The sequence below is a fragment of the Haliaeetus albicilla genome, chromosome 3, assembly GCF_947461875.1.
Source record: "Haliaeetus albicilla chromosome 3, bHalAlb1.1, whole genome shotgun sequence".
Lineage (NCBI taxonomy): Eukaryota > Metazoa > Chordata > Aves > Accipitriformes > Accipitridae > Haliaeetus > Haliaeetus albicilla.
The window spans coordinates 59,806,492-59,830,780 of record NC_091485.1 but is presented as its reverse complement, the minus strand read 5'-3'; the positions used below and the strand labels follow the sequence as shown (position 1 = coordinate 59,830,780).

The following is a 24,289-nucleotide window of genomic DNA, read 5'->3' as shown; positions in this document are numbered from 1 at the left end:
GGGGAAGGCGTGTTAAGATTTGGTTTTACTTCCCATTATCCTTGTTTTGATTTGATTTGTAGCAAATTAAATTGATTTTGGTTTTTTCCCCAAGTTGAGTCTGTCTTTTGCCCGAGACTGTAATTGGTGAGTGATCCCTCCCTCTCCTTGTCTTGACCCACGAGTGTTTCTTTATATTTTCTCCTCCTCATCCCACTGGGACCAGGGTGGGGGGATGAGTGAGCAAGCGTCTTCATGGTGCTTTGTTGCTGGCTGGGCTTATACCACAACATGATCTTTTTTATTTATGCTACAGTATTAACATCAAAGAATAGAAGGCAACCATAGGTTACCTGAAGTTCCATGTAATTTTAAGCAACATAGCTGTCTGTTCACGTTTACAGACAGAAGTGGAGGTTGGCAGATAGAACTATCTATGGTACAGTTTAAAAAGTCTTACAATATTAATCATGTATCTTCCCTGTTTGATTCAGCACTTATTCAGAACTATACTGCTGGTGTTTGTATGTGTGTTTGGTATTTCATGGTTTGTGGTGTTTTTTTTTTTTAAAGTCATAATTTGCACTGACAGTTGGCAAGGAGAGAAGCCAGGATCTAACTGTTGATTTTGTGAGAATCCCTCTGAGAAGTACACAAAAGAAACTGCTGTTGTAGGCTCCAGGGTGTGTTTCCGTGGAACTGCAATGGTATAACTGAATGCTATGGGAGAAGTTATTTTATACTGTGGTTTTCAAGACTACTGTTACTAAACTGCTCTCTTGTCTGCTAACACGAGGGTTGTGATCATACATAAAATGACAGAATGGTTTGGGTTGGAAGGGACCTTTGAAGATCATCTAGTCCACCCCCCTGCCATGGGCAGGGACACCTTCCACTAGACCAGGTTGCTCAAAGCCCCATCCAACCTGACACTGAACACTTCCAATGATGGGGCATCCACAACTTGGAACACAACATTCTCCTTCTGAATTAAGAAAAGGAAAATCAAAGTGATAAATACTATGACATGAAAAATTTCCTTATTCGTAACAGAAAACCTAGCATGGTTCTCAAATGTTAGTTAAAAATACTGTAACAGTTGGCTCACTGCTGCATTCAGATTTAAAAAAAAATTGGTTTTAATTACAGTTCTGACAAAAACAGAGTTGTTGGATCAACTTAATACCATAATTACCTTGTGCCTTTTGACTTTTCTCTCTCTCTGGAATGGGAAAGGATATCCCACAAACTTGGAATTACAATCATCTTATTCCTTTGTGTGGTAATTCAAACTGACCTATGCATCTTCAGAGCAGCAATTAAGTATTTATTTAAGAATGAAGTAAAAGGATACACATGATTATGGGGACTAGAAGGTTTTCCACTTCTGCCTAGATTGTGTGTATCCAACTGTTCTAAGACAAAGTGATGACACCTGAATTATTTGGGTACTTGTTCTGTATCACTATTGAATTAAACATAGTCATCAGGCATTTCTTCTGCTTTGATCTGTGCCTGATTTGACTTTCTGCACCATGTTTGTTTTAGCTGTGTACAGAAAGAATAGTTAATCAATGGGGTTTTGTCATGTAGTGTACAAATTTCATATATAAAATATATATTTCAATAGCCTCGATTTCACTCAAAGAAGTCTGGTGAGGGAATTGTCATAATGCTAAAAAACAATAATACCTCTTAAAATAGATACCATAGATTTTTTAAACATATTTTCAAACCATTGAAAGTACCACTTAGTTTCACACAATACAATTTCTTATTCTGTGAAATTATAAATCTGTTTATTTCCCAGGTTAAAATAACTGGGGTGCATTCTCATGAGACTGGGTAAAATAAATGGCAAGAATATTGAAGTGATCCTGAAAACTAACTTAAACCCAGAAAATTTAGTGTTACAGTTAAATTTAAAATTAATCTAAATCTGTTACAAAGAGAGAAAATGCTTTTGTTCTTGCACTGTAATCACCACATATCAAGACTAAATAAAAAGGGAAGGAAGAATTGTAATAGTTTTTCAGTGTTAATTTCAAATACTGGTACCTCAGTGATAAAAATGTCTTAATTAAAATTATGTAAGTAGTCCAAAATATGACAGTAAATGAAAGTTAGTTACTAATGGCCAATGTAGCAATGCCACAAGTTTTTATGTTTTCACGGGGGGGGGGGGGGGGACACGACACGGACGGACGGACGATGACGGACAGTTATTAAACTTAATTACCAAAGTCCTCAATTATAAGGTTTCTTTTTTGAAATAATAACAGTATTACTTGGAAATACTTTCTTATTTTTATTTTTAACACCTAATCTTAAATCCATTTCATTCCTTTTTCTTTCCCGCCCTGCCCCTGCTGGGACTTACTATTTTTCTACTTGTTTCTTAACAAAATTATTTTTTTCTGTTGTTTAGCTGCTAGATACAGCATAACCTTTTTTCTAGTGTAATTTATGCCATTGACTATGTTGTTTATTTTAGTAAATTAATGTTAGAAAGAAACTCTCTTTTTTTCATTAATCTGTGTAAAAATGTGTGTATCTGCACGTATGTATATTTATACATGTGCATGTATATATAAATATATACAGATATAAACTTCTAGAGCACTTTTACTTTCATTTAATTCACAAGTCTTTATGAATTTCTGTGTTGGAGAAGTAAAAACGAGTATATTTCCTCCAAAACAAAATTCAAGAAAGATCCTTTAAAACATTACAATTATGGAATGTGCCATTAATTGTGATTATAACTCTCCATATTATATAACATACTTTAATAAAAGTACTGCAATTTAGAAATATTCTTGTAGCCTTCAGTCACTGTCATGAACATGTATTTAGAACTAGATTTTAGATATCAATAAATGTTAAAAATGTTGAACTAGGTTGCATTAACGTTCCCATTATCACTATTACTAAAAATATTTGTTTTCTATTAAAATATACCTTAACATTTTCTTCTAATTGCAGCTGAATGTGGAGCCTCCACGACAAATAATGAAGGAATCTTACTGTCCCCAAATTATCCTCTTAACTATGAAAACAACCATGAATGTATTTATAGCATTCAGGTACAAGCGGGGAAAGGAATCAATATTTCTGCCAGAACATTTCACTTAGCCCAAGGAGATGTTCTTAAGGTATGTAATCATGTAACTTATTTGTTATTTCTAAACTTGTAGTTTCTCATATAGTTGAAGTTTATCTGTTTGTGATAGTACAGTATCAGGTAAGTTTATGTTAAGCGTCTCTTAGAAAATATGTATCTAAACCAGGTCCGCTTCTAAAAAGTTAAAAATTAGGCAACCTGAGGTGTTTCTGTAATCTGTCTCTTAACATATAATTTTCTGGCCACATATAATTAAAAAAGAGATTGGAACTGTAAATTAAATGTTGCCTTAATGTGTATTTGTATTCTATTATTAGTGTTAAATATTCATCATTTACATCTTTTGTAAATTCTGTTTTCTTCATCAGTATCTTTATAACTTGAGCTGTGATCTAAACATGATAAACATTACACCCAGAAGCTTAATTTAATACACTATGTACTACATTTTGTACATGAGGTGTACACTTTAAATGGCTCTGATGTTACATACCACGTAAGATCTCCTGCAAAATGATAATCACAGCAATTACAAGCAAAGAGAATTTTTGCATTAAACAAAGAAACAACAAAGGCAAAACCAGGATACTAGAACATTCAAGAGTTTTTTAGAGTGATTTCACCCTGTAAATTCAGTAGCCTTTACTTTGATTTGTTCGCAGATTTTATTAATGTATTCCCCAAAATATACATTTTCAGAGGCATATATTGGTTAGTCAGCTACATATTTAAAGCTGATGATGATCAGGGTAAGTGTCTTTTAGCACATACCAACTAAATGCAATAAGATATCCATAAAAAGGATTAAATGATAGTCTAATATTTCGGAATACTCAATTTAATTAAACTTGCCTCTCAGAAATCAAATGAACAAGAGGTACAATGCCAATCATCTTTGAGTAAAAAAAAAAAAAGAGTTTTTCTGCCATGTAGTTATTAAAATGAGAAGTGTTATGGGAAGATACATTTCTAAGAAAAAACTATGATTCAGACTGGGTTTTATCTCATCTAACTTTAGCCATCTGAGCATTGGGTTAGGATTTTTGTCATGAGTTGTCAGACATAGGCACTTCCAAAAGGAGTTAATTATACCTAAAGCATAAGCAGACCTAAACTACCAATGTAAGATGAAATCAGGCAGCAAGAATGAAAAAAAAAAAAAAGAAAGTGGTTTTAAATGAAAATAAGTGTTATGTTCATCTTAAAACAAAACACAAGCAAACCAAAATAAACCAGAGGGTACTAGATATGCAGCATGCACAGGTATGTTTATTTTATTCTGGCCTTACTGCTTATTTCAGAACCAAGTAGATACCTTTTAATTTTTACATTAATTAATACAGAAAGATTTAATTTGAAAGATGCTTAGTATTTACTAACTTATAAATAGCACGGCAAAAAAATGAACAAAACCCCCCAGTTTATTCAAGTTGCTGTTAAAACATCCAGATGATGTATGCAAGTATGCCATTTTAACACTTTTGGAATTTCTTAATGAAGCAGAAAAATTAGTGAAGTTATGGCAAGGTGTTTAAATTAACCAACATTAGCATAAGAATTGAAGTCAGGTCTTACATTTGAACTTGAATCCTTATCCATCCCAAATCACTATCCTAATACTTCTGTCCACGTTTTTCATGCCCATCCAATAAAAGTATATGGCTGCATTTTCCTCAGGACTTTCTAGGTTGAAACCATTCAACTCTGTTATCTTAGTGTAGAAGTCATAGCACTGTAGGGAGGGAGCTACAGTTATATACAGATATCTAAACTTTTTTTATATATATATATAAAAATGACTATGAATATAGAGCAATTAAAACTATTTTTTCTTTTTTTTCTTCCTTAATCATTTAATGCACATACAATTGTGAAAAGATCTAGGCACTTAAGTTTTCTCAAGTGCCATTCCAACGATGTGCACTAGAGATGTTTAACTAGAAAATTTTAACTCAGAGTTAAAGGTAAAATTCTATTTTAATATTGCCACTCAATTAATATGAACTTAAGAGTAATGCCAAATTAATTATAAATGGAGGGAAGCCACCACTCTGCTGTAAATGTCTGTGGCAGAAATAATTTGCTGTGTTTTGCAGGTATATCTATTAGATGAAAGTAATATCTAGTAATTAGAGTGTTTGTTTTTCAAGTCAGCAGCCTTGAATTATAATAATGAGCTGAAGTCCCTTCCAATCTATTAAAAAAAACCCCAAACCTACAAGAAGTGTTCTTTATTATGATTATTACTTTTTTGAGCCTGATATTGTAGCAAGACAGAGGCACTTGACCTTTAATATTGTGGGAAGTAATGGTATCTGTGGAACCCATTGTGCCTCTTCTTGCCTCATCTCTGTCCTGGTTTCAGCTGGGATGTAGTTAACTGTCTTCCTAGTAGCTGGTACAGTGCTATGTTTTGAGTTCAGTATGTGAAGAATGTTGATAACACTGATGTTTTCAGTTGTTGCTCAGTAGTGTTTAGACTACAGTCAAGGATTTTTCAGCTTCTCATGCCCAGCCAGGGCACCTGACCCAAACTGGCCAACAGTGTATTCCATACCATGTGACGTCCCATCTAGTTTAGGAACTGGGAAGTGGGGGGGCAGGGATTCGCCGCTCGGGGACTGGCTGGGTGTCGGTCGGCGGGTGGTGAGCAATTGCCCTGCGCATCATTTGTACATTTCAATCCTTTTATTACTACTGTTGTCATTTTATTAGTGTTATCATTATCATTATTAGTTTCTTCTTTTCTGTTCTATTAAATCGTTCTTATCTCAACCCAGGAGTTTTACTTCTTTTCCTGATTTTCTCCCCCATCCCACTGGATGGGGGGGGAGTGAGTGAGCGGCTGCGTGGTGCTTAGTTGCTGGCTGGGGTTAAACCATGACAGTCTCTCGGATGAAGCTCTTACAAATTGTCTTAATTCCATCGGACTCTTTTTTCATGTGTTCATCTGGTAAAGGAGTCTTTTTTCAGGAAATACAAATCAGCAGTCACACATTCCAAAACTTTTATCATGGAAGCAGTTCTGAAGTTGTCTATTGATCCCTGTTATTGATTGCTTCTCATCTCCAGGAGCTGAAAAAGAATCAGTGGAAGATTTGGTGTGTGACTGATTTGGGAATATGCCTAGTATTTATCATTAATCTCTTGAAGATCAGGAAAGTAGTCTTGGTTCTCCACATTTTTTTTCCTGTATTCTCTTGGACTGATTTACATTAATACCAGTAAAATATCTTTGAAGATAAGTTTGCAGGAACTTCCTTTTATTTTTGTAGAACCAGTAACTAAAATGAAAAAAGGGAAGATACTGCCTAATTTGCCTATTTGCTGACTGTGGAGAAAACAGTTTTGGCTACAGGAGTAGGACATTAGTGTTATACTTTAGTTTTAAGTGAATCAATAATAGTCAACAAATGCTGTAAACCTATCTAATATATATCACTACTTTGTAAATGTATGTAAAAGTTAATGCCTTGACCAAACTCTAAGAAATCTCTGAGGTAAGTAAAGAATAATGAAGTCTTCTAGAATGAAGAATGGCAATGGAAGGAAGTTAAGTAAAAAAAAGGATTATCATCCAGTCTTACAGCAAACAGCTGAGTGACGTATAGTGAGTACACAGTTCCCTTTTAACTATGAACTAGGGAGGGTAAGGAATTCACCATTTGGAAACCAAGATATTTAAACAACAGCTTCCAGACAGGGCTTCCTTTCCCCAAACACAAATGAAGCAGCTCCGTAATATTTCATAGTTAAAGCTCAGTTTTTTAGCTACAGACTTTGGTTAAAAAATGGATAATGCATCTCTGATCTTCAGAACTGATTGATGAAAATGTTGGCAAAGTTAATCATGTACTTTGTGTTACTTTTTCTGTCAGCTAATATTTTAGATTACTAGAGCTATGCAGATAAAATTCCATTCAAAGTCTGAATAGACTGAATATTCTACTAACCTTCTGATGTTGTTTAATCAAGTCATGGGGTCTGCTGCTTACCACATGAATTAACTGACCATGGATCAAATCTATACCTGACAAGCACTGTGAGTGAAACAATGAAACAGCTGCTTTGGGAATATAGCATTAGAGGGAAACAGCATATTTAACACAAATAAATAACTGCCCTTACAACTGCCCTTACCGTTACTCCCCAGCCAGAGAAGGTAATTCTTACTTATTCTGAACTGGTATAGAACAGAGGTTTCAGAACATATAATTTGTTATTAATTTGCTTCATTTAGTATGCAATTCTGTTTTTTTTTCTTTTTGATGTAACTGCTCTGGCTACTTATATTAATGTTGTAGGTGGTTTTTTTTGTTTGGTTGGTTGTTTTTTGTTGGAAACTATAAGAAATATATAAGTCTATTTTTTTTGTGTGTATGTGTGTGTATAGGGCTATAAACTGCTCTTGATAGCATCATATCGTGTTTTAATATTCATGAAAGTTTCATGAAGGCATATGAAGAATTTAAGATCTGTATAGTCATTATATGCCAATCCATTTAATATTAATCTCAAAAACTGTATAACAATTCTTTCCTTCTTTGTAATTGTACTGATAGCTGAGTTTGTGCACTCCACAGAATTCCATTTTTTTAGAGTAAACTGCCTATGTGGGAGGCAGGGAAAAAGAATACATGGTTTCCAAAGTATGAGAACATTTCTACCTGCTTTTTTTCCCTGCTTTTATCTCCCTCCACCAGTTTTTCTTCTAAACTCCATAGTCTTTGATAGCTGTAAGCAAATGCTTTAGATTTGCATGGAAAGGAACAGAATTGCCATTCTTCTACTTGCCTGAATAGTCCATTGTTAGTGGTGAACACTTTATTTGTGTTGAAATCAGTTGAATGTAGAATGTATTCTTTTATGTCAAAGATCTTTTAATATACTTCTCTAATTTACTGGGGGAAAGGCATCTTTTGTTAGAATTGAAGCTTGAACAAAGAAAACAATCATATTATCTTTATTTTCAGTAGATTTCAACATAAATAAAAATGTACCTATGCATGGTACTACTTCCATACTACTTCCATGGTACAGATTCCATAAGTAAACCTAAAACAAAAGAGAAAGGAACACCAAGTATGAAAAGGACTGAGATGGGAAGAAAACATCAGTTTTTTGTGAGGATTTTTTTTTTTTCCTTTTGTAGCAGGTTTTGCTCTTGGCAGTATATAGTGAGAGCTGATGTGCCAGATGAGATTGCACCTATGTGGAAAAAAATGGCTTTAAATATAATTTTTGATACTGTAATGAAGCAATCTTTCTTCTTCCTTCTACTAAAATGCTCAGTGCAGCAACAGGCAGGTAACAGTATGTCAGTAAACCAAATAGAATAACTGGCATTAAGGGTCCCCTTCTTCTATGCTTGGCTCAGCGCTCTGTGCTCCTGCAAAATATGGAGGATTCAGTTTTACTGTATATGTTTGCTCTCTCACTTGTGGGCCAGCTTTGAAATGTGTGCACATGATTCAGTTTTTGAGTGTTTTTGTGCAAAAGACTTTGAAGGGAGGTAATGTTTGGGACTTTCTGGTAATTTATTTCTTAAGAAACTCCACAATTGCTATCATAATCCTTTTAGGAATATCATCCTGAAAACATGAGTGAGAAATAGGTAATAAATGTAGGGGACAAAAAAACCCCCTAAACATATGGGCCCTTTTCTGTCTTTATATTAGTGCTTCTATTTGCATGTGATATAAATGATACATTTGACAGGGTGTTGACAGCCTCAGCTCTGAGCTGCTGATTTTATGTTATTTCTTCTCTTTAAAAAGGCACAGATCTTCATATCCATATGCCTTTTATGTTTCAATGGCAAATCTCAAAAATAGTTTGATTAAAATGCACAAATTTAATACATTCACTTTATACTATTCCCCTGCTAAAATTTTATGGAGTTAAATAAGTTAGCAGAAAAAAGGCCATTAATTTCCATTTAAAATTTGTTGATAGTGGAGCCCCTCGAAAGCTTAGGAAGTTTTATTTATTCTCTAACTGCAAATGCAAATATAACCCCTCATCCCCAAATTAAACATTACATCTATCAGTTCAAATTGTATTTATGTAAACAGTGTTCACTATTAACGTCGTTCTCTATAACATTTCAAAATACCATTGTGATATGAAGAATGTTGATGAAATTTTCTGTGCCTTTGCTCCTCTGTAAAAATTAATCATTTAACAGATCGGGCCTTTAAATAGCTGATAAAGGTGGCCCTCTGTTTTCCAAATAGCTTGTCACTGGCATATTCAGTCATTATACAGTCATGAATCAGTTATCTTTGCATGAATGCTATGGGATGATTTTAAGGAAAACGCATCCAACCAATAATATTTTCATAATTATTATTCTTGGCCATACATTTAGCACTCAAGTGACATAAATCCAGATGTGCTGGCAAAGCCTATAAGAAAGACTATTCTATATTAAAAATAAGATAATGGTGCTACCTTAATTCACGTACAATCTTGTGTTCTGGATCAAATTCTGAAACTGAGTTACTAACTCATTCAAAATCTTAAGCAAAACTCCCACCTACTTTAGGAAGGTTAGAAAGAAAATGCTGGTTCTGCAAATCTCACAAGGCAATGTAGGCTGTTACCACTTTCTGTGCAACTTAAACTGTATCATTTAAATTACATCTAGAAATTTCTGTTTAGTGCCCATTAACTTGAATGAAGCACAAAAAAGACAATGTGACTTAAATTGAGAATTATACTACAAACTATGCATCCATTTATTGTCCTAAGGGACACCACACTATCTCAAGAAGAGGGCTATATGTTACTTTGAATATTTGAAAGTCGTCAACCAAAAGAAAAAAAATATATTTTAATTTCATGTTCAAATGAATCACATCCCTCCCTCATCCAAATGCAGTTCTCCTACTCAAAGAATCATAGACTGGCAGAAGTGTTAGGGTATGTTAAATTTTGTTCCTTCATAGAAATTATATAGGCTTAGAAGTATAACTGGGACAGCTAGTTAGTCCGTAAAGTAGAATTAGTGTCAACTCTGGAGACATGTCAGTGTGCCAATGTGAAAGGTTTAATATGGTAGGACAGATAACAAAATTGGCAATAAATTATGTGTTGGAAAATTCTAACATGCAGAAAATTGGTATCATGAAGTGGCTTATGGGAATTTCTGGTGAGACATTGAGAATAGTTGGTATAACTTAATAGCTTCCTTTGGTTAATTATTAGTGATACATGCATAGCAGGAAATGGATTACTCTTATGTAGTGTTTAAAAATAAAATAAATCCTGAATACTTGGGTGTTATAAGTAGCTTGGAGAGATTAGGAGAAAGAGCATCAAATTTAAGCTGGGTTTTCTTTAAGTTTGTCATGATGTAAATATCTTTGTGGGATAGTAGTAATTCTCCTGGAATGGGTGTTTTTTCTTTCAGTTACCAAAACAAAACTAAGTCTATTTCAGAACTAATTTTCTGTTGTTTTTTTTCTGGCTTGGTTACTGATCTCAGTATAGTTTTAAAGAAGTTTTAAATAAAATAGATAAATCCATTTTAATACTATTTTATATATTTTAATATTACTTTTTAGTTGATAAGCATTAATTGCACCTTTTTTTTCCTTTAATTTCTTATTTTTACTCCATTTAAGGACAATGGCATTTAAATGTGAAGTTTGCTTGGAATTTATTTGCTTGTTTCAGTAAGATACAAGAAATGATGCCAAGTCATTTTGCTGTGCTTCTTAAACTGTTGTACAATTATTTATTCATCAGAGGTGACTAGAAGTGGCTTATTTGTTTTATTTCAGCATATCATTAAATGTGAAGTCTTTGTTATTACTAGAGACATAAGGATTTCTGCAAAATAGGATTTACATGTGTGTCATTCTCACAGAGGGGGAACGGGCATCAGTATTTCACATTCGCTTTGTTGCCTCACTACTATTGCTGGTGTATTTGTTTTGATTTCTTTGTGGTATAGATTCCTGTTTACAAATGAAAGATTTAATTACATTTTAAATTAACACAATTAGATCTTATTTAGAACTGGAGACAATTCTCTGTTTTTTTACTAGAGCTTTAGAATTTCCCTCTATTGCAATTAAAAAATTATTCAGAGGTCAATTTACTGATTTGCACGTGAATTTTTTCTTAAAAAACATTTATCAAATTTTTAGTTATCATAGAAGGCACTAAATAAATCTTACAGGACAGAGTGGCTGGCTTAGCTATTATTAAGTTATAGTTTAACTATTTTTAGGAATTAGAGGAATGCTTTAAAGCAACCAAGCTTGTAAAGAAATTTGCTGGGAATTATTAAAAGATTGTTTTATATATTTAGTAGTCTGATAGAAGTTTCAATTTCAAATATGGAAAAGAACAACTCTTGAAGACAAAGAAATAATAATAGTGCTGTATTCCAATTTACATATAGATTACATGACTCTTTCAACTTACAGAAGCAGTTGTTCGACTTATTTTATTTCCTAGTCTCCTTTTACTTTATAGTCATATTTGAACCTCTCTTTACATAGAAAAAGAATTCAGTGATTTATTTAACGAGCCAAATTTGGGGAGATGTGAGATTTTCTATTATGCCATCTCAGTGACTTGAGGCAGACACAGATACACAAAATAGTTGTTTGCTAATAGTTTATGACCAGCATTGCAATACTGGCAGTGAAAGAGAAAACACAGAGGTTTAAAAACATCAAGCTGATATGGCACCTCTGTCTACTTCTATTGTTAGGCAGAAAAGGAACTGACATGTTTTAAATTGTGCATTTGAAAAATCATCACAATTAAGTCAGTTTAACTCAAGAGAGGCAAACAGCATATCCAAATAGTACTTCAGGTTGACTGGCAATAGATCTTCCTTGGCAGAGCTGTCCTTGCTCTTAATGGAGATGTACAGAATTATTTTGTAAATCAAATATCTCATTTTATTTTTCATAATTGTAAAACTCTCATTTGTTTTACAGATCTATGATGGCAAAGACAACACTGCTCACCTGCTGGGTGCATATTCTGGGGCATCATTAAGAGGCCTAACGCTAAGTAGTACTTCAAATCATTTGTGGTTGGAATTTAACTCAGACATGGAGGGCACTGATGAAGGTTTTCAGCTTGTGTATACCAGTAAGTATTTGAGAAAATAGTAGTAATAGATTTATGATTTTAAAGGCATGAAAATTCTTTGCTCATAAGATGAAAATACAGTCAAAAGACAAATAATGACAAAATCAACAGCAAATCAGTCATCACTCATCAAAATAATATAGTTCCATAATTGTACCTCAAAAAACCCTAAACATGTAGCATACTGAAACCTTGCTTTGACAGTTCTTTGCATAGTTTGATGCTTAAACCACTTTTTTTTCTAGAGGGTTATTTTGAAGTTTTTTCAGCCTTGGAAAGGATAAGAAAAAAATTTCAGTTGTATTAGCATATAAAAATATCTAAGCATGTGAGTAGTTTTAAATGTGTAACTAAAACCCATTGTTTCATAAAGATAATTTGTAAGTAAAAGACATTCTCCATCTCAAGACTCATGTTCAATACTAACTTTGCATTAGACTAGCAATTTCTCACTTTGGATTATTGTTTAGAATAATCCAATTTGGAACCAAAATGATAAAGAAAGATACCTAAAAAAACCTTCTTACATAAATGTAGACTGACAAAATTAAACTACAAAGATTAGAAGAGGAAAAATCTTATCAGATCTTTGGCTTAGAGGGTATACGGGAAACAGCGATACACATATATTTTATCAAGTGGCAGCTTCTGAAAATATATGTGATTGTTACATGTATCTATTGGCATGCAGTGTATATGACTTCTTTACTGCATAATTATTTCATCGTTGCTGAATTATTATATAAAACCAACTTTTAGCAAGCAGAACAGTATTATAAGGTAATTCTGCAATGCAGCTGTCAACATCCTTTTTTCTCGTTGTGCTTACATCATTTATTTTTGCCTATTCAAAAAATATTCTTATGTTTCAAAAACTCTCCATCATGTTTTTAAAACTAACGCTAATGAAAATAATGTAAGTCTAGCAGAATGAAAGGAAAATATTTCAAGATATTACAAGAGTATGTAATTATTTTTCCAGTGAAAGTTGCATAATTATAACATGTAATAACCTGTGATAGCATAGGGCTGTACCCTATGATTAAAGATAGGCCTTTCAGTGCTGTGCTACTACAGAAATGTCAAGGTATTTCATTTTTCTTATTTATATAGGTACATCCAAGCCCAGCACTTGAACCTTATCATTAACATTTCCTGTTTTTTGAGACAGGCATTCTCATAGAATACACTTTCCGAGCCTGAACAGTTATTAGCCTTAACAGTGCTGAATCTTCTTTTGTAGATATTTGTAGAATTGGAAGAGAAAAAGTGAGAAAAACTCAGGGGTCAAAATAAAGACAGGAAGGAAACAGAAAAAGAGAAACCAAGTGATGCAAAGGTGGTCAATCATCACTTCCCACAAGCAGACCAATGCCCAGCCAGTATCTGAGCAATGGCCCCTTTGGAAAGACTAACCCCCAGTTTTATTGCTCAGCAAGACATTATATGGCATGGAATATCTCTTTGGTCACTTGGGGTCAGCTGTCCCAGCAGTGCCCACCTCCAGCCTACTTGCTGAGAGGGCAGAGTGAGAAACAGAGGACTTGATGCTGTGCAAGTACTGCTCAACGATAGCAGAAACATTGACTAAACCAGTGTTGATAACACACCAATCTAAATCACAGCACTGTATGGTCTGCTATGAAGATAATAAATTCCATCCCAGCCAGACTCAATATACTCCATCTCCTTTATACTCTCCCTTCAGATTTATATGCATGGATAAGATCCCCTCAAGCCTTCTCTTCTCCAGGCTGAACAGTCTCAATTCTCTATGCCTTTAGCTATAGGAGAGATGCTCCCATCCCTTAATCATCTTAGTGGCCCTTCACTGGACTTTCTTCATTAGCTCCACATCTTGTACTGGGGAGCCCAGAACTGGGCACTATACTCCAGATGTGGCCTCAACAGTGCTTAGGGTAGATGGGAAGGATCATGTCTGTTGACCTGCTGGCAACATGCCTCCTAATACAGCCCAGGATACCATTAGCCTTCTTTGCTGCGAGGGCACATTGCTGGCTCATGTTGAGCTTGGCATCCATCAGGACCTCCAGTATGCTTCTGCAAAGCTGCTTTCCAGCTGGGTGGCCCCCAGCATATTCTGGTGCATGGGGTTGTTCCTCCCCAGGTTGAGGACTTTGCACATCTCCTTACTGAACTTCCTGATGTTCATGTCAGCCTGTTTGTCCAGCCTGTCGAAGTCCCTCTGGATGGCAGCATGACCCTCTGGTGTACCAGCCAGTCCTCCCAGGTTGGTGTTATCATCAAATTTCCTGAGGGTGTGCTCTGCCCCTTCATCCAGATCATTAATGAAGATGTTGAACAGGATTGGACACAGTATTAACCCCTACAGCACACCACTAGCTACTGGCTTCCAACTAGATTTCATGCCACTGTTCATCACCTGTTGGCCATTTCCCATTTTGGGAAAGACAGCTAATATTTGTTTTGCATAGTTATAAACAATGAAACCTTCCAAAAGTACCATGGGCTTAACCTTATGCTTTTAAGCAGAAAAAAAATCCCCACAAGATGTAATGAAACATTCTGTGTCTTCAGGGACACATTGTGAGGATTCGTGTTCTTTCAGTTGCCTAAAATAGCCAACTGTTGCCTTTCTAGATCTCTCCACTATGCTCCTAGCTATCAGGTGCTTCTCCAGAAGGATACAGTTTTCCCTTTGGTCCTGTTGCCAGAACTGCCAGCACTGTGTGGATAGCTGAAATAACTTAGGGCAGCAAAAATGCTTCTGGTACCTATGCTTAGGCAATGGAGTTACTTGTTCACCTTCAAGAGGGAAGTGATCAGTTAAAAAGACTAGTTTGGTGCTGTGTCTATAAGCAGGCCATCCAGAGTTGAGGACGTTTCAGTGATCGAGGCAAATTTTAACTTCTTTTCACACAGTATGATCAACATTTTTCTTAGACAGGAAATTCTAACTTGTCAGTAAGTATCCAGACTGGCAATATCAAAAAAGGTTCTTTGTTTGGAACTCACATTAACCCCTTTTAGAGCTCTTGCAGTGCAGTCTGTTCTGGGAAACAATAGCTTGACTAGGAATGAGAAAAGTTCAGCTCAGAGCTTGTGAAGGCTCTTCAGGAGGTGAGCCATTTTCAGTGAGACATTAAATGAGGTGACGGAAGAACAGGGAAGATAGAGCATTTGACCTATTTTTTTCCTTATGTGAGCAAACAGCCTTACCCAACCTGAAGTATTTTGTCTGTAAAATAAAATAATGACCATTTTTTCAATCAATCAATGATAATGATTCAGTACCTGAGGAGAGATTGTGAAAGGCTACCAACTGTTGACCAGATGGACAAATACTGTGTAAGTGACTTCACTAAACAATGCAGATGCGAAAACCCCTTAATTTGCTGCCATGTCACCTACATATAAGAATATCAATCTGACACAAAGTACCTTTTTTACCGACAAACAGTTTGAGCTGCATGGTATTGATAAAAAACGTTTGGTTTTGAACAAAGCGAGGTTTTGAGCTGCTTCTCTGTTAATAACAGAAAATCTTACTTGTAATAGAAAATATTTCCACCAAATTACAGTTTATGTTTCCCAAAATGTTAATATGCTTCCTTGTTTCCATATAATGCATAAGTCATTTTGTTTCCTTCTTGCTCCACGTCTCTTAATTCTCCAAAATGTCCAAATTGTTTGGCTTGAATTCTCTATATCATCATTATCATTGCTTCCTCCATGTAGTTTTTAAATTTACAATCTACTTAATGCAGGATTATGGTAGGTATTGATGAATATAACAGTATTTCTTTGGTGCCATAGGTGCTATTGTGCTGCTGTTGTTACTGTGCACAATAACAAATCTGCTGTGCAGTTTTGTTTATGAGTCTTTAAATGTCTATTCAAAAACTAGATTGTCATCAAAATAAATGGACAATCACTTTAACTGCCATTTTATCATTTATCATATCATTTTAGAACTGATTGATAATGGTAATGAATTTCCTTCTAAGTCTTTAATTGGACTCTTAGGAAAAATGTTATGACACAGTTTGGTTTGCATGCTCTAAGTGAGGGGTATAGACAGTTATCCTTTAGACTGTTTAAAAACAGAGAAGAAACTTTAAATATGTTGTTACATGAAGTCTGAAAATGTTTGCTTTCCATTGGAAAACAGAAAATCTTAATTTCATTAATATATCTATTTCTTTGATTTTTTAACTATAACGTGTTATTCCTACCACAGGTTTTGAGCTTTCACATTGTGAGGACCCTGGTGTGCCACAGTTTGGATATAAAATCAGTGACCAAGGCCATTTTGCTGGAAGCACTATAATTTATGGATGCAATCCAGGTTATACACTCCATGGAAGTAGCCTTTTAAAGTGTATGACTGGAGAAAGAAGGGCATGGGACTATCCTCTGCCATCATGTATTGGTAGTAGACTCTTATTTTTTATTTAATTAAATTATTACCGGAATATAAGAAAGAAAAAATGTAAGGATTGTTAGATCTATGTGAAATCTGATCTGTATGTATAGAGATCTAGTTACACATATATTTACACATCTGTGTGCATAGATCTCATCTAAGTCTATGAGAGTGGTGTTGCTTTTTTTAGGTTAAGAAAAGATAGTAATTATTAAACGTTCGTGCATACTGAAATTCCTAATGCGTGAAAATCTAGTTATAGTCAGCAAATAGCCAACATAAAAAGACAGCTTAATCAGAAAGCCAGGACCATATATGTTTTATGAGGGGTTCTAAAACCAGTATTTTTTTTTTTTTATTTCATCTAACTAACACTAAGCTAGAAAACTTTTCACATATTTACATATAAATACTACAAAATAAATTAAAAGAAAAACTTAATATGTCTGTATCTCTTAATATCTTTACTTGGCTTCTGTTATGTTGCTGTGATGAATAACACAATATTATGCCCTTTATTACAATATCATGATAACTTTATAGGTTGTGCAGGTACCTACAGGCTCAATTCCTGAGCAAAAAGATGACAATACTTGAATATTCTAGTAAATTTCTTCCTTTTTCATCTCCTTTTGGAGGAAATTTGGATTGAGTGAGTAGGGGAAGCAAGAGGTGAAATGCACTTTGTGCCTAGATTTAAGTGTGACAGAAAAGAGTGTACTTTGACATATCTTCATCAAGACATAAAGCCCATTTAAGAAAAATATGCAACAAATAAGAACTGAACAGCTCTCTTAGAGTAATATTTAGGGAAAAATTGCTTAAATCCCACTGTGATAAGCCTTAACTAATTTCTACATCATTCAGGGTATACGAAACCAAAGAATTAGGGGGAAAGCATGGCACTGGAACATGCAAGTAGCAAATAGGAGGTGTACAAAGAACATATGATGGAAGTTGAAACAAAAAGATCAGATAAAATGTGAAGGTGCCAGAAATTTGAAGTTAAAAGTTTCAATATCAAATTACATTTTCAGTTCCATTATAAGCATTAAAAATCATAGAATGTGTCACCATAGTAACACTCAGCTATATATGTGAGTTCTTGCTTAGTTTTAAAACAGACCAAGGTGAAAATGTCTAAAATTATTCCTTCATTATTTTATTGATTATATAGATTACGTACTGTGCGCTATTGGCACTAACTGGGGGAGCTTCAATTTTCTCATATTCTAAGCAAATACTGAAAACCTCATATAGTTCAAATCTAGACAGTTTACTGGATGGGGATCACTAGAACAGCTCACAGGTGGGAGTTGAACACTGTTGTCGTGTGTCCCCTACATGACAGAAGCTTTTTGGAGGAAGGTCCCTGGACTTAATTATTCAGCAGTTCCTTCCCAAAATAGATGCATACAGCTCAAAAGGTACAGGTTGGCCACCTTTGGATTAGGAAGTGAGCCAGATTCAGAGCTGATATAAACTAACAAAAAATTTCAGTGAACTGAAATCCAGAGTTGAATCTGGACATCTGTTAAAAGTGATGATATGCTGCATATACTCAAGGTTTTATATTCTTTTTTGTTTCAATACTGGTAAACTATGCAACTTAAATTACTATCTTTCAAAAAAAATAACACAAATTAAGCACCTGGGTTTTTGCACTGCCACCAGACTGTGAAAACTGCAATACAGTTATTCCAAAATGTTCTATATAGGTGAATCTACTTAGAATGTGAATCAACCTGTGGTGTAAACTTACTGAGTTTTGAATCAATCTTACTCAAAACATATCTATTAGTCTGCTATTCACAGGGAGGTTACTTATCCATCCAGTTCAGAATACCATGTATTTGTATATATTGCTCTTCATTAAGTAAACAAAAGTACATAGATGGTGTCATTTTAATGAGCTTAGAAATTATTTATATTGATTTTGTCTGAATCAATTGGGTATTTCTCCATAGCCAAATAATAAAACATGTTACTTGCATCCAGAGAAGAGTTAAATAGCTGTACAGCTGTTGTCTGTATCAGCAGTAGCATCCACCCCAAAGCGAGGATTGCATAGGTTTGGCTAAATAGATTTTAAAAGAAATTTAATTAGAACAAGTGAGGTTTTTTTGTATAGACAAGCTTAAGAAATCAAAAAAAATTTGAATGCCAATTGTAAATAATGATCTTGAATTCCACATACCTTTTGGTTTTTCATATTAATTATGGATCACTGCAGATGCTTTAAAATACTCTTGAAGGGATGCAGTATGAATCCTATAAAATGTCTTCTTGCACTGAAAAATGTATAGTAAAAGATTAATGATGCAACATGAGGAAATTGGCTAGAAGAGAACTGGGAAGACAGAGGGCAGTTAAGAAATGCACAATATGATCAGTAAAAAAAGCATGCTCAGATTAGAAATATTCCTCAGAAAACAAAAAAATTGCATCACAACAGTTTTTGTATAGTACTGAGACCTCTTTCAGATATCTCTTTAATATGTCCAAACAGAAGCCTGGGTCTGAACATATCTTAGTCATTTGTGATCAAAACAGTCAGATTTTAAGACTTTTAATTCAGTAATGGGTTAAATAGCAGGAGGTGAAGATGAATCAGCAGTAAAACGGTTCTAACATTTCTGGTTTATAGGAATCCTTCTTTAAACATTCACTTTTAGTTAGAATTAGATTGAAACTAAACCTCTTTGCTATGAAAGGAAATTGAAAAAACAAACAAACAAACAAAAAGATTTTTTGCAACACTTGCCCTTTATTTCCAGAGTACTTGTTCATGAGTCAGGTAGCTGTATGCACTCAAGTTTCATACTTACAAGAACTTGGTCCCAGCCCACTACAAGATCTTTATGGTCTACAGATTGTTCAGGCAAACCTTGAGAATCTGTGAAAACAGTGATGCTTTGCTTGAAATATTTTAGGTTGGCATGTACAAATAAAATTATTTCCCTGGATATTTATGAGCAACATAAGTCAACAGACACTTTAATTTGCTGCTACTATCAGAAATTGGCTTAAAAATGCTACTGTTCTTGTTTTAGTATCATTTCATGGAAGAATGTGACATTGACAAGACAACAAGAAAACTTTCCAAGCAGCTGTAGTAATCATAAATCTTAAACACGTAGTAAATATTACAATATGACATACTATCCATGGAATTTGCAGGAAGAAATGTAGTATAATATGTATTTCCTTTAACTTGACATCCTTAGGAGAATCTTTAGTATTGACACCTGGAGGCAAAATTAAGATTCTTAATTAGGATTTTCTTTGTAGTAAGCAATCTGGAGATGTAACATAAAAAGGGTTTTGCTCTGTTACTCCTGAATGCAACCTGAGAGGATGCTGCTTTCTGAGAATTCACCACTTTCACAGCTGATTCAGCAACCAGCAAAACTGGGGAGCTGGAACCTTGCTGTAGAGGCAGAAATAAACCACAGGGGAGAGAGGGAACCTGCAAAAATCATAATAAAAAGGCAAACCAGTTATCCTCTGTGAAAATTAGAAATTGTAAACTTGTAGTTGTTCAGTGGTCCTGGATGAAATGTAATTAATTTTAAATTTCATTCAGTTTGTCAGTGAGTAATTTTTTCTTTATAGTGTACTCTATTTATATCCTTACTGTGTTGGAAGAATAATAGACTATGCTGTCCTCTGAATTGAATAATTATGAAAGATTTTTTTAAAAGAGTGCTTAGGAATTAACAGATTGGCGAAGTGCTTCAAAAAGATATGAAAGGCCACCTGTCTCTGCAAATTTGCTTTTATTATGTCAGAAAATCTATCAAGAGTAGCATTTCAATTATATTTTACCACAGAACTCACAGATCATTATGTAATAAATCTCCCAACTAGATGTTTTGGGTAATTTTAAATCAAAATAAAACTGCATTTTAACTATACCAAGAAATCTAATCAAAGGATTATTTTGCCTTTGCACTTCACAAGAGAGAAAGCATTAGAGGGACTTTAAAAGGAAAAAAAGCAAAATAGGAAGGCTTTAAAGGCCTCAAGTTTTCTCAGAGATTAGGTATTAAGATTATGAAATACTCAGTTTTGCTTAATGACTGGGTGAGGCCATCTAAGAGGGAAGTACTTGCCATCTGTTATCCTCTAAGAAATACTATAGCTTCACTGTGAGGACAAGTTTTGAGTAAGAAGTTTTACAACTTTTTTTTTTTTCTAGGCTGAAAGGCTGATTTTCTCTCCGAATAGCTTGGTTTTATTTAGTATGTTTCATCTCTTTTTTTAAAAAAATATATATTTTATTTTGTACTTACTTATTTAGTTTTCTGAATTTAATTCTACTGCTTTAGGGTGGCAGGGTGTTCTTGGGTTTGTTTGGGGTTTTTTTCAAGTAACAATCCATGCTCCTTCCTTTATATAATGGTATGTTTTCTAATCATTACAGTATGTTCAAAATTATTAGAAAAACATAGGTGACAAAGGAAAATATAAACGTATTCAAATAAAACCATATTTACATGTTCCTTTCCCAAGGCATTTCAAGTCCTTATATGTTGTCTTACAATCTCAGGGCATGGTCAGTTTTGTTGTGTTACTTATTCAGCAAGAGAGTAGATGTATAAATTGGTTGCTCAGATGATTAGCTGGAAGACCATCTGTAATGAACTAAAAGTAACACATTATGTAATGTTTTTTATTAGCTGAATGTGGAGGCCGTTTTAAAGGAGAATCATCAGGAAGAATCTTGTCTCCTGGCTATCCTTTTCCCTATGACAACAATCTGCGTTGCATGTGGATGATTGAAGTAGACCCAGGAAATATTGTCAGGTACTGGAAACAAATCTTAGAACAAATCTTTTTGATTATATAATAACCAAATCCTACCTGTAGAGTGGAGAAAAAAAGGGATTTAGCATTTAAAATTTAAGATTCAGCTCAAGGGCAGTATTTTTGGCATTCTAAGTTTGAATATGTAGGTTTGTGTTGAAACTGTCTATTTTTTAATGAACATTGTCTCATGAAGATCAAGCTTTAAAATTGGTTACATTTCTGTGAAACTCTGATGAATTTTAAACCAATTTATAAGTGTATATATGCAGACATATATACAGACTAGAACTGTTAACTGGAAATCTGAATAAAAAATATCTAATATGATGCTATTTTAATGCCAGAATTAGAAGATTGAATATGTACAAAGTAAAAAGTGTTGGAGTCAGCAGAACCGTTTAGTGGAAGAGTCTACATTTTTAAAAAAAACCCCTGCATTTCAGTAATTATTTTAGTTAGACCTTTTTTTATTCACATTTTATCACTAATTGCATGAGTTTATAGTTCTATTAAATTTGTTTTGATGAGAACATGGTATCATATATGAGAACATGGAAATCAAAGTCTGCTTTTTTCGTTTAGTTTTGTTGCTAAAGATATGTTGTTGGGTAACATGAAAACTGACAATAAAATCATGGTATTCCTACAGCCTCCAATTTCTTGCCTTTGATACTGAGGCATCCCATGACATTCTACGAGTTTGGGATGGTCCACCTGAGAATGAGATGTTACTCAAAGAAATTAGTGGATCCCTTGTTCCTGAAGGCATTCACAGTACACTCAACGTAGTAACTATACAGTTTGACACAGATTTCTATATCAGCAAATCTGGATTCGCCATACAGTTTTCAAGTAAGTTGGTAATTTTTATTTTTTTTTTAATAAGGTGGTTCACTCACAGTTAATTGTAGGGCTGGGAACAATTGAAATCAGTGTAAACATTTCTGACTTTGTTAGGGAAAGAATTGGCCCAGACTTACAGATTTGCTGTAAAGTTATATTTTTATCTTAAAAAAAAATTAAAAAATCATGTCCTTTGCTAGTTTGGCTTTGTTTCAAGGGTAGCTGTGGCAGTGCCAGAATGCTTATAATTATGACCAGTGTTTTTCACAAGGGAGGTGATGTAGGCGTGTTAAAGACTTCATCCTTTCCTAATCAATAAGCATTTCTGCTTTCAGAGACATCTGTGTGGAGTTTTCATTCCTGCTTGTATAGGATGAAATGGGAAATAGCAGTACAGGAACAGCAGTGTCCTTCTCCCTTTTGCCTTCTAGCGCTATTTCATCTTATTACAGGCAGCATAGTGACAAATCTAAACAGTTACTTAACTGTTATTGAATCCCTTTAGACATTTTTAGTGCTGATACAGAAGAAATCATTGAGTGAAGTCCATTTTGACCTTTTTTTTTTCTGGTCAGTGAAATTTATATATAATTTTTTCAAGATTGGCAAGATCTCTTTTAATATCATAATTTTGTTTGGCAGTAGCAATATTTCTAACATGGGTTGACACAGACGCTCTTAATGATAACACTGTTTACCTTGTTGTGCTTCCTGTGCTTGGTAGTTGTATTAGCCCTTGTTTTCCCCTACCCTGATTCTTCCTGTGTATATGAGAAATACACATGTGCGCACACAGTAATCGGAATGAAGAATGAAGTATGTGAATGAGAGGACAAAGTAAAAGATATTTAATATATAGTGAAAGAGTGCCTCTGCTCCATCTGCTGGTTTTTGAAGCCATGAATAGTTTTTTTTATTCCTTAGATCCAAGATATTTTTGCCATTTTACCACCTTACCCCCTTTCAGAGCCTGTTTGGGAGAATCTCACATATCTGCTCCTTTATTTAATGTTGAGGCCAAAAAGGGAATGGGGAGAGCATTATGCACTGAACCTACTCAGGTAGTCATTTAGGGTGAGTGGAAAAAGACATTGATGTAGACTAAGAATGGAGTTACAAGGAAAAATAGATAGGACATGGGAGTAAAGCCGTAAAGCAGCTACTGATGTACTTCCAGTGCTTTACCTGAAAAGAGGTTTTAGAGTTTCATCTAAAAGGAGAGGTATTTTATTTAATTCTCCATGCTCTTGCAGTCTGTTGAGATCTCATGATGACAATTTAAAGGATCCATGAAGTGTTACTGCTTCAGCATTTCTCTTACTCTTCAGTCCATGTTCACAAAATCACGGTGATCCTTCTCAAATACTTGATTTTGCACAGTTTGGGTATATATTCCTTATCAGAATCACAGAAATACTTTTTTTCCTAAGTTAAGATTTAAAAAATAATGTATAGATAGCTACGCAAGCTGAATTACACTGTTGCTGTATGAACATATTATTTTACTAATGAGGAAAGAAATATATTTGAGGAGCTGGAGGAAACAGAAAGATAATTCTGTGCGACTTTTTTTCAAGCTTTCATATACTTTCTTTGAGTATATAATGCTGTCTGAGCAAAACAGATGGTGTCTGCATACTTTACCTCCAGTGTAATTAACAAACAGAAAGCTCACACAGGGGAGGTATCTGCTTTTACTTTCCTCTTGCCATTTCATGAAATTGGGTATGAGTATTTAACTGGATTGTTGGCACTTTTACCTCAAGAGGAATGTTATTCAATGACAACAGATATTTGATGTTCAAACCTTTTTAAGACCGTGAATGCTTTATTTTTATTGATATTTTCTTAATCTTTAAACTCAAAATCTGTTTCTAAAAAGTGGATTAAACTTCTTATCAGTTCCTTACAGTTTTTGATCTCATTTTATCAACTGCTCATACACAGTTCTGCATCTGTCATTTATTTAATGAGTGAAAATGTTCACCATTGATAATGTGGTATAA

At 34.3% G+C, this 24,289-nt stretch overlaps 1 protein-coding gene across 1 annotated transcript in view; it reads left to right on the top strand.

The window, feature by feature from the left end:
* The window catches only part of CSMD3 (CUB and Sushi multiple domains 3), a 760,948-nt gene that overhangs the window by 489,696 nt on the left and 246,963 nt on the right, over positions 1-24,289 (top strand). The window contains exons 23-27 of the mRNA XM_069779925.1: positions 2,965-3,134; positions 12,064-12,220; positions 16,443-16,634; positions 21,311-21,437; positions 22,090-22,292. Of these exons, the coding sequence (XP_069636026.1) occupies positions 2,965-3,134; positions 12,064-12,220; positions 16,443-16,634; positions 21,311-21,437; positions 22,090-22,292 (849 nt within the window). The remainder of the gene's footprint in view (positions 1-2,964; positions 3,135-12,063; positions 12,221-16,442; positions 16,635-21,310; positions 21,438-22,089; positions 22,293-24,289) is intronic.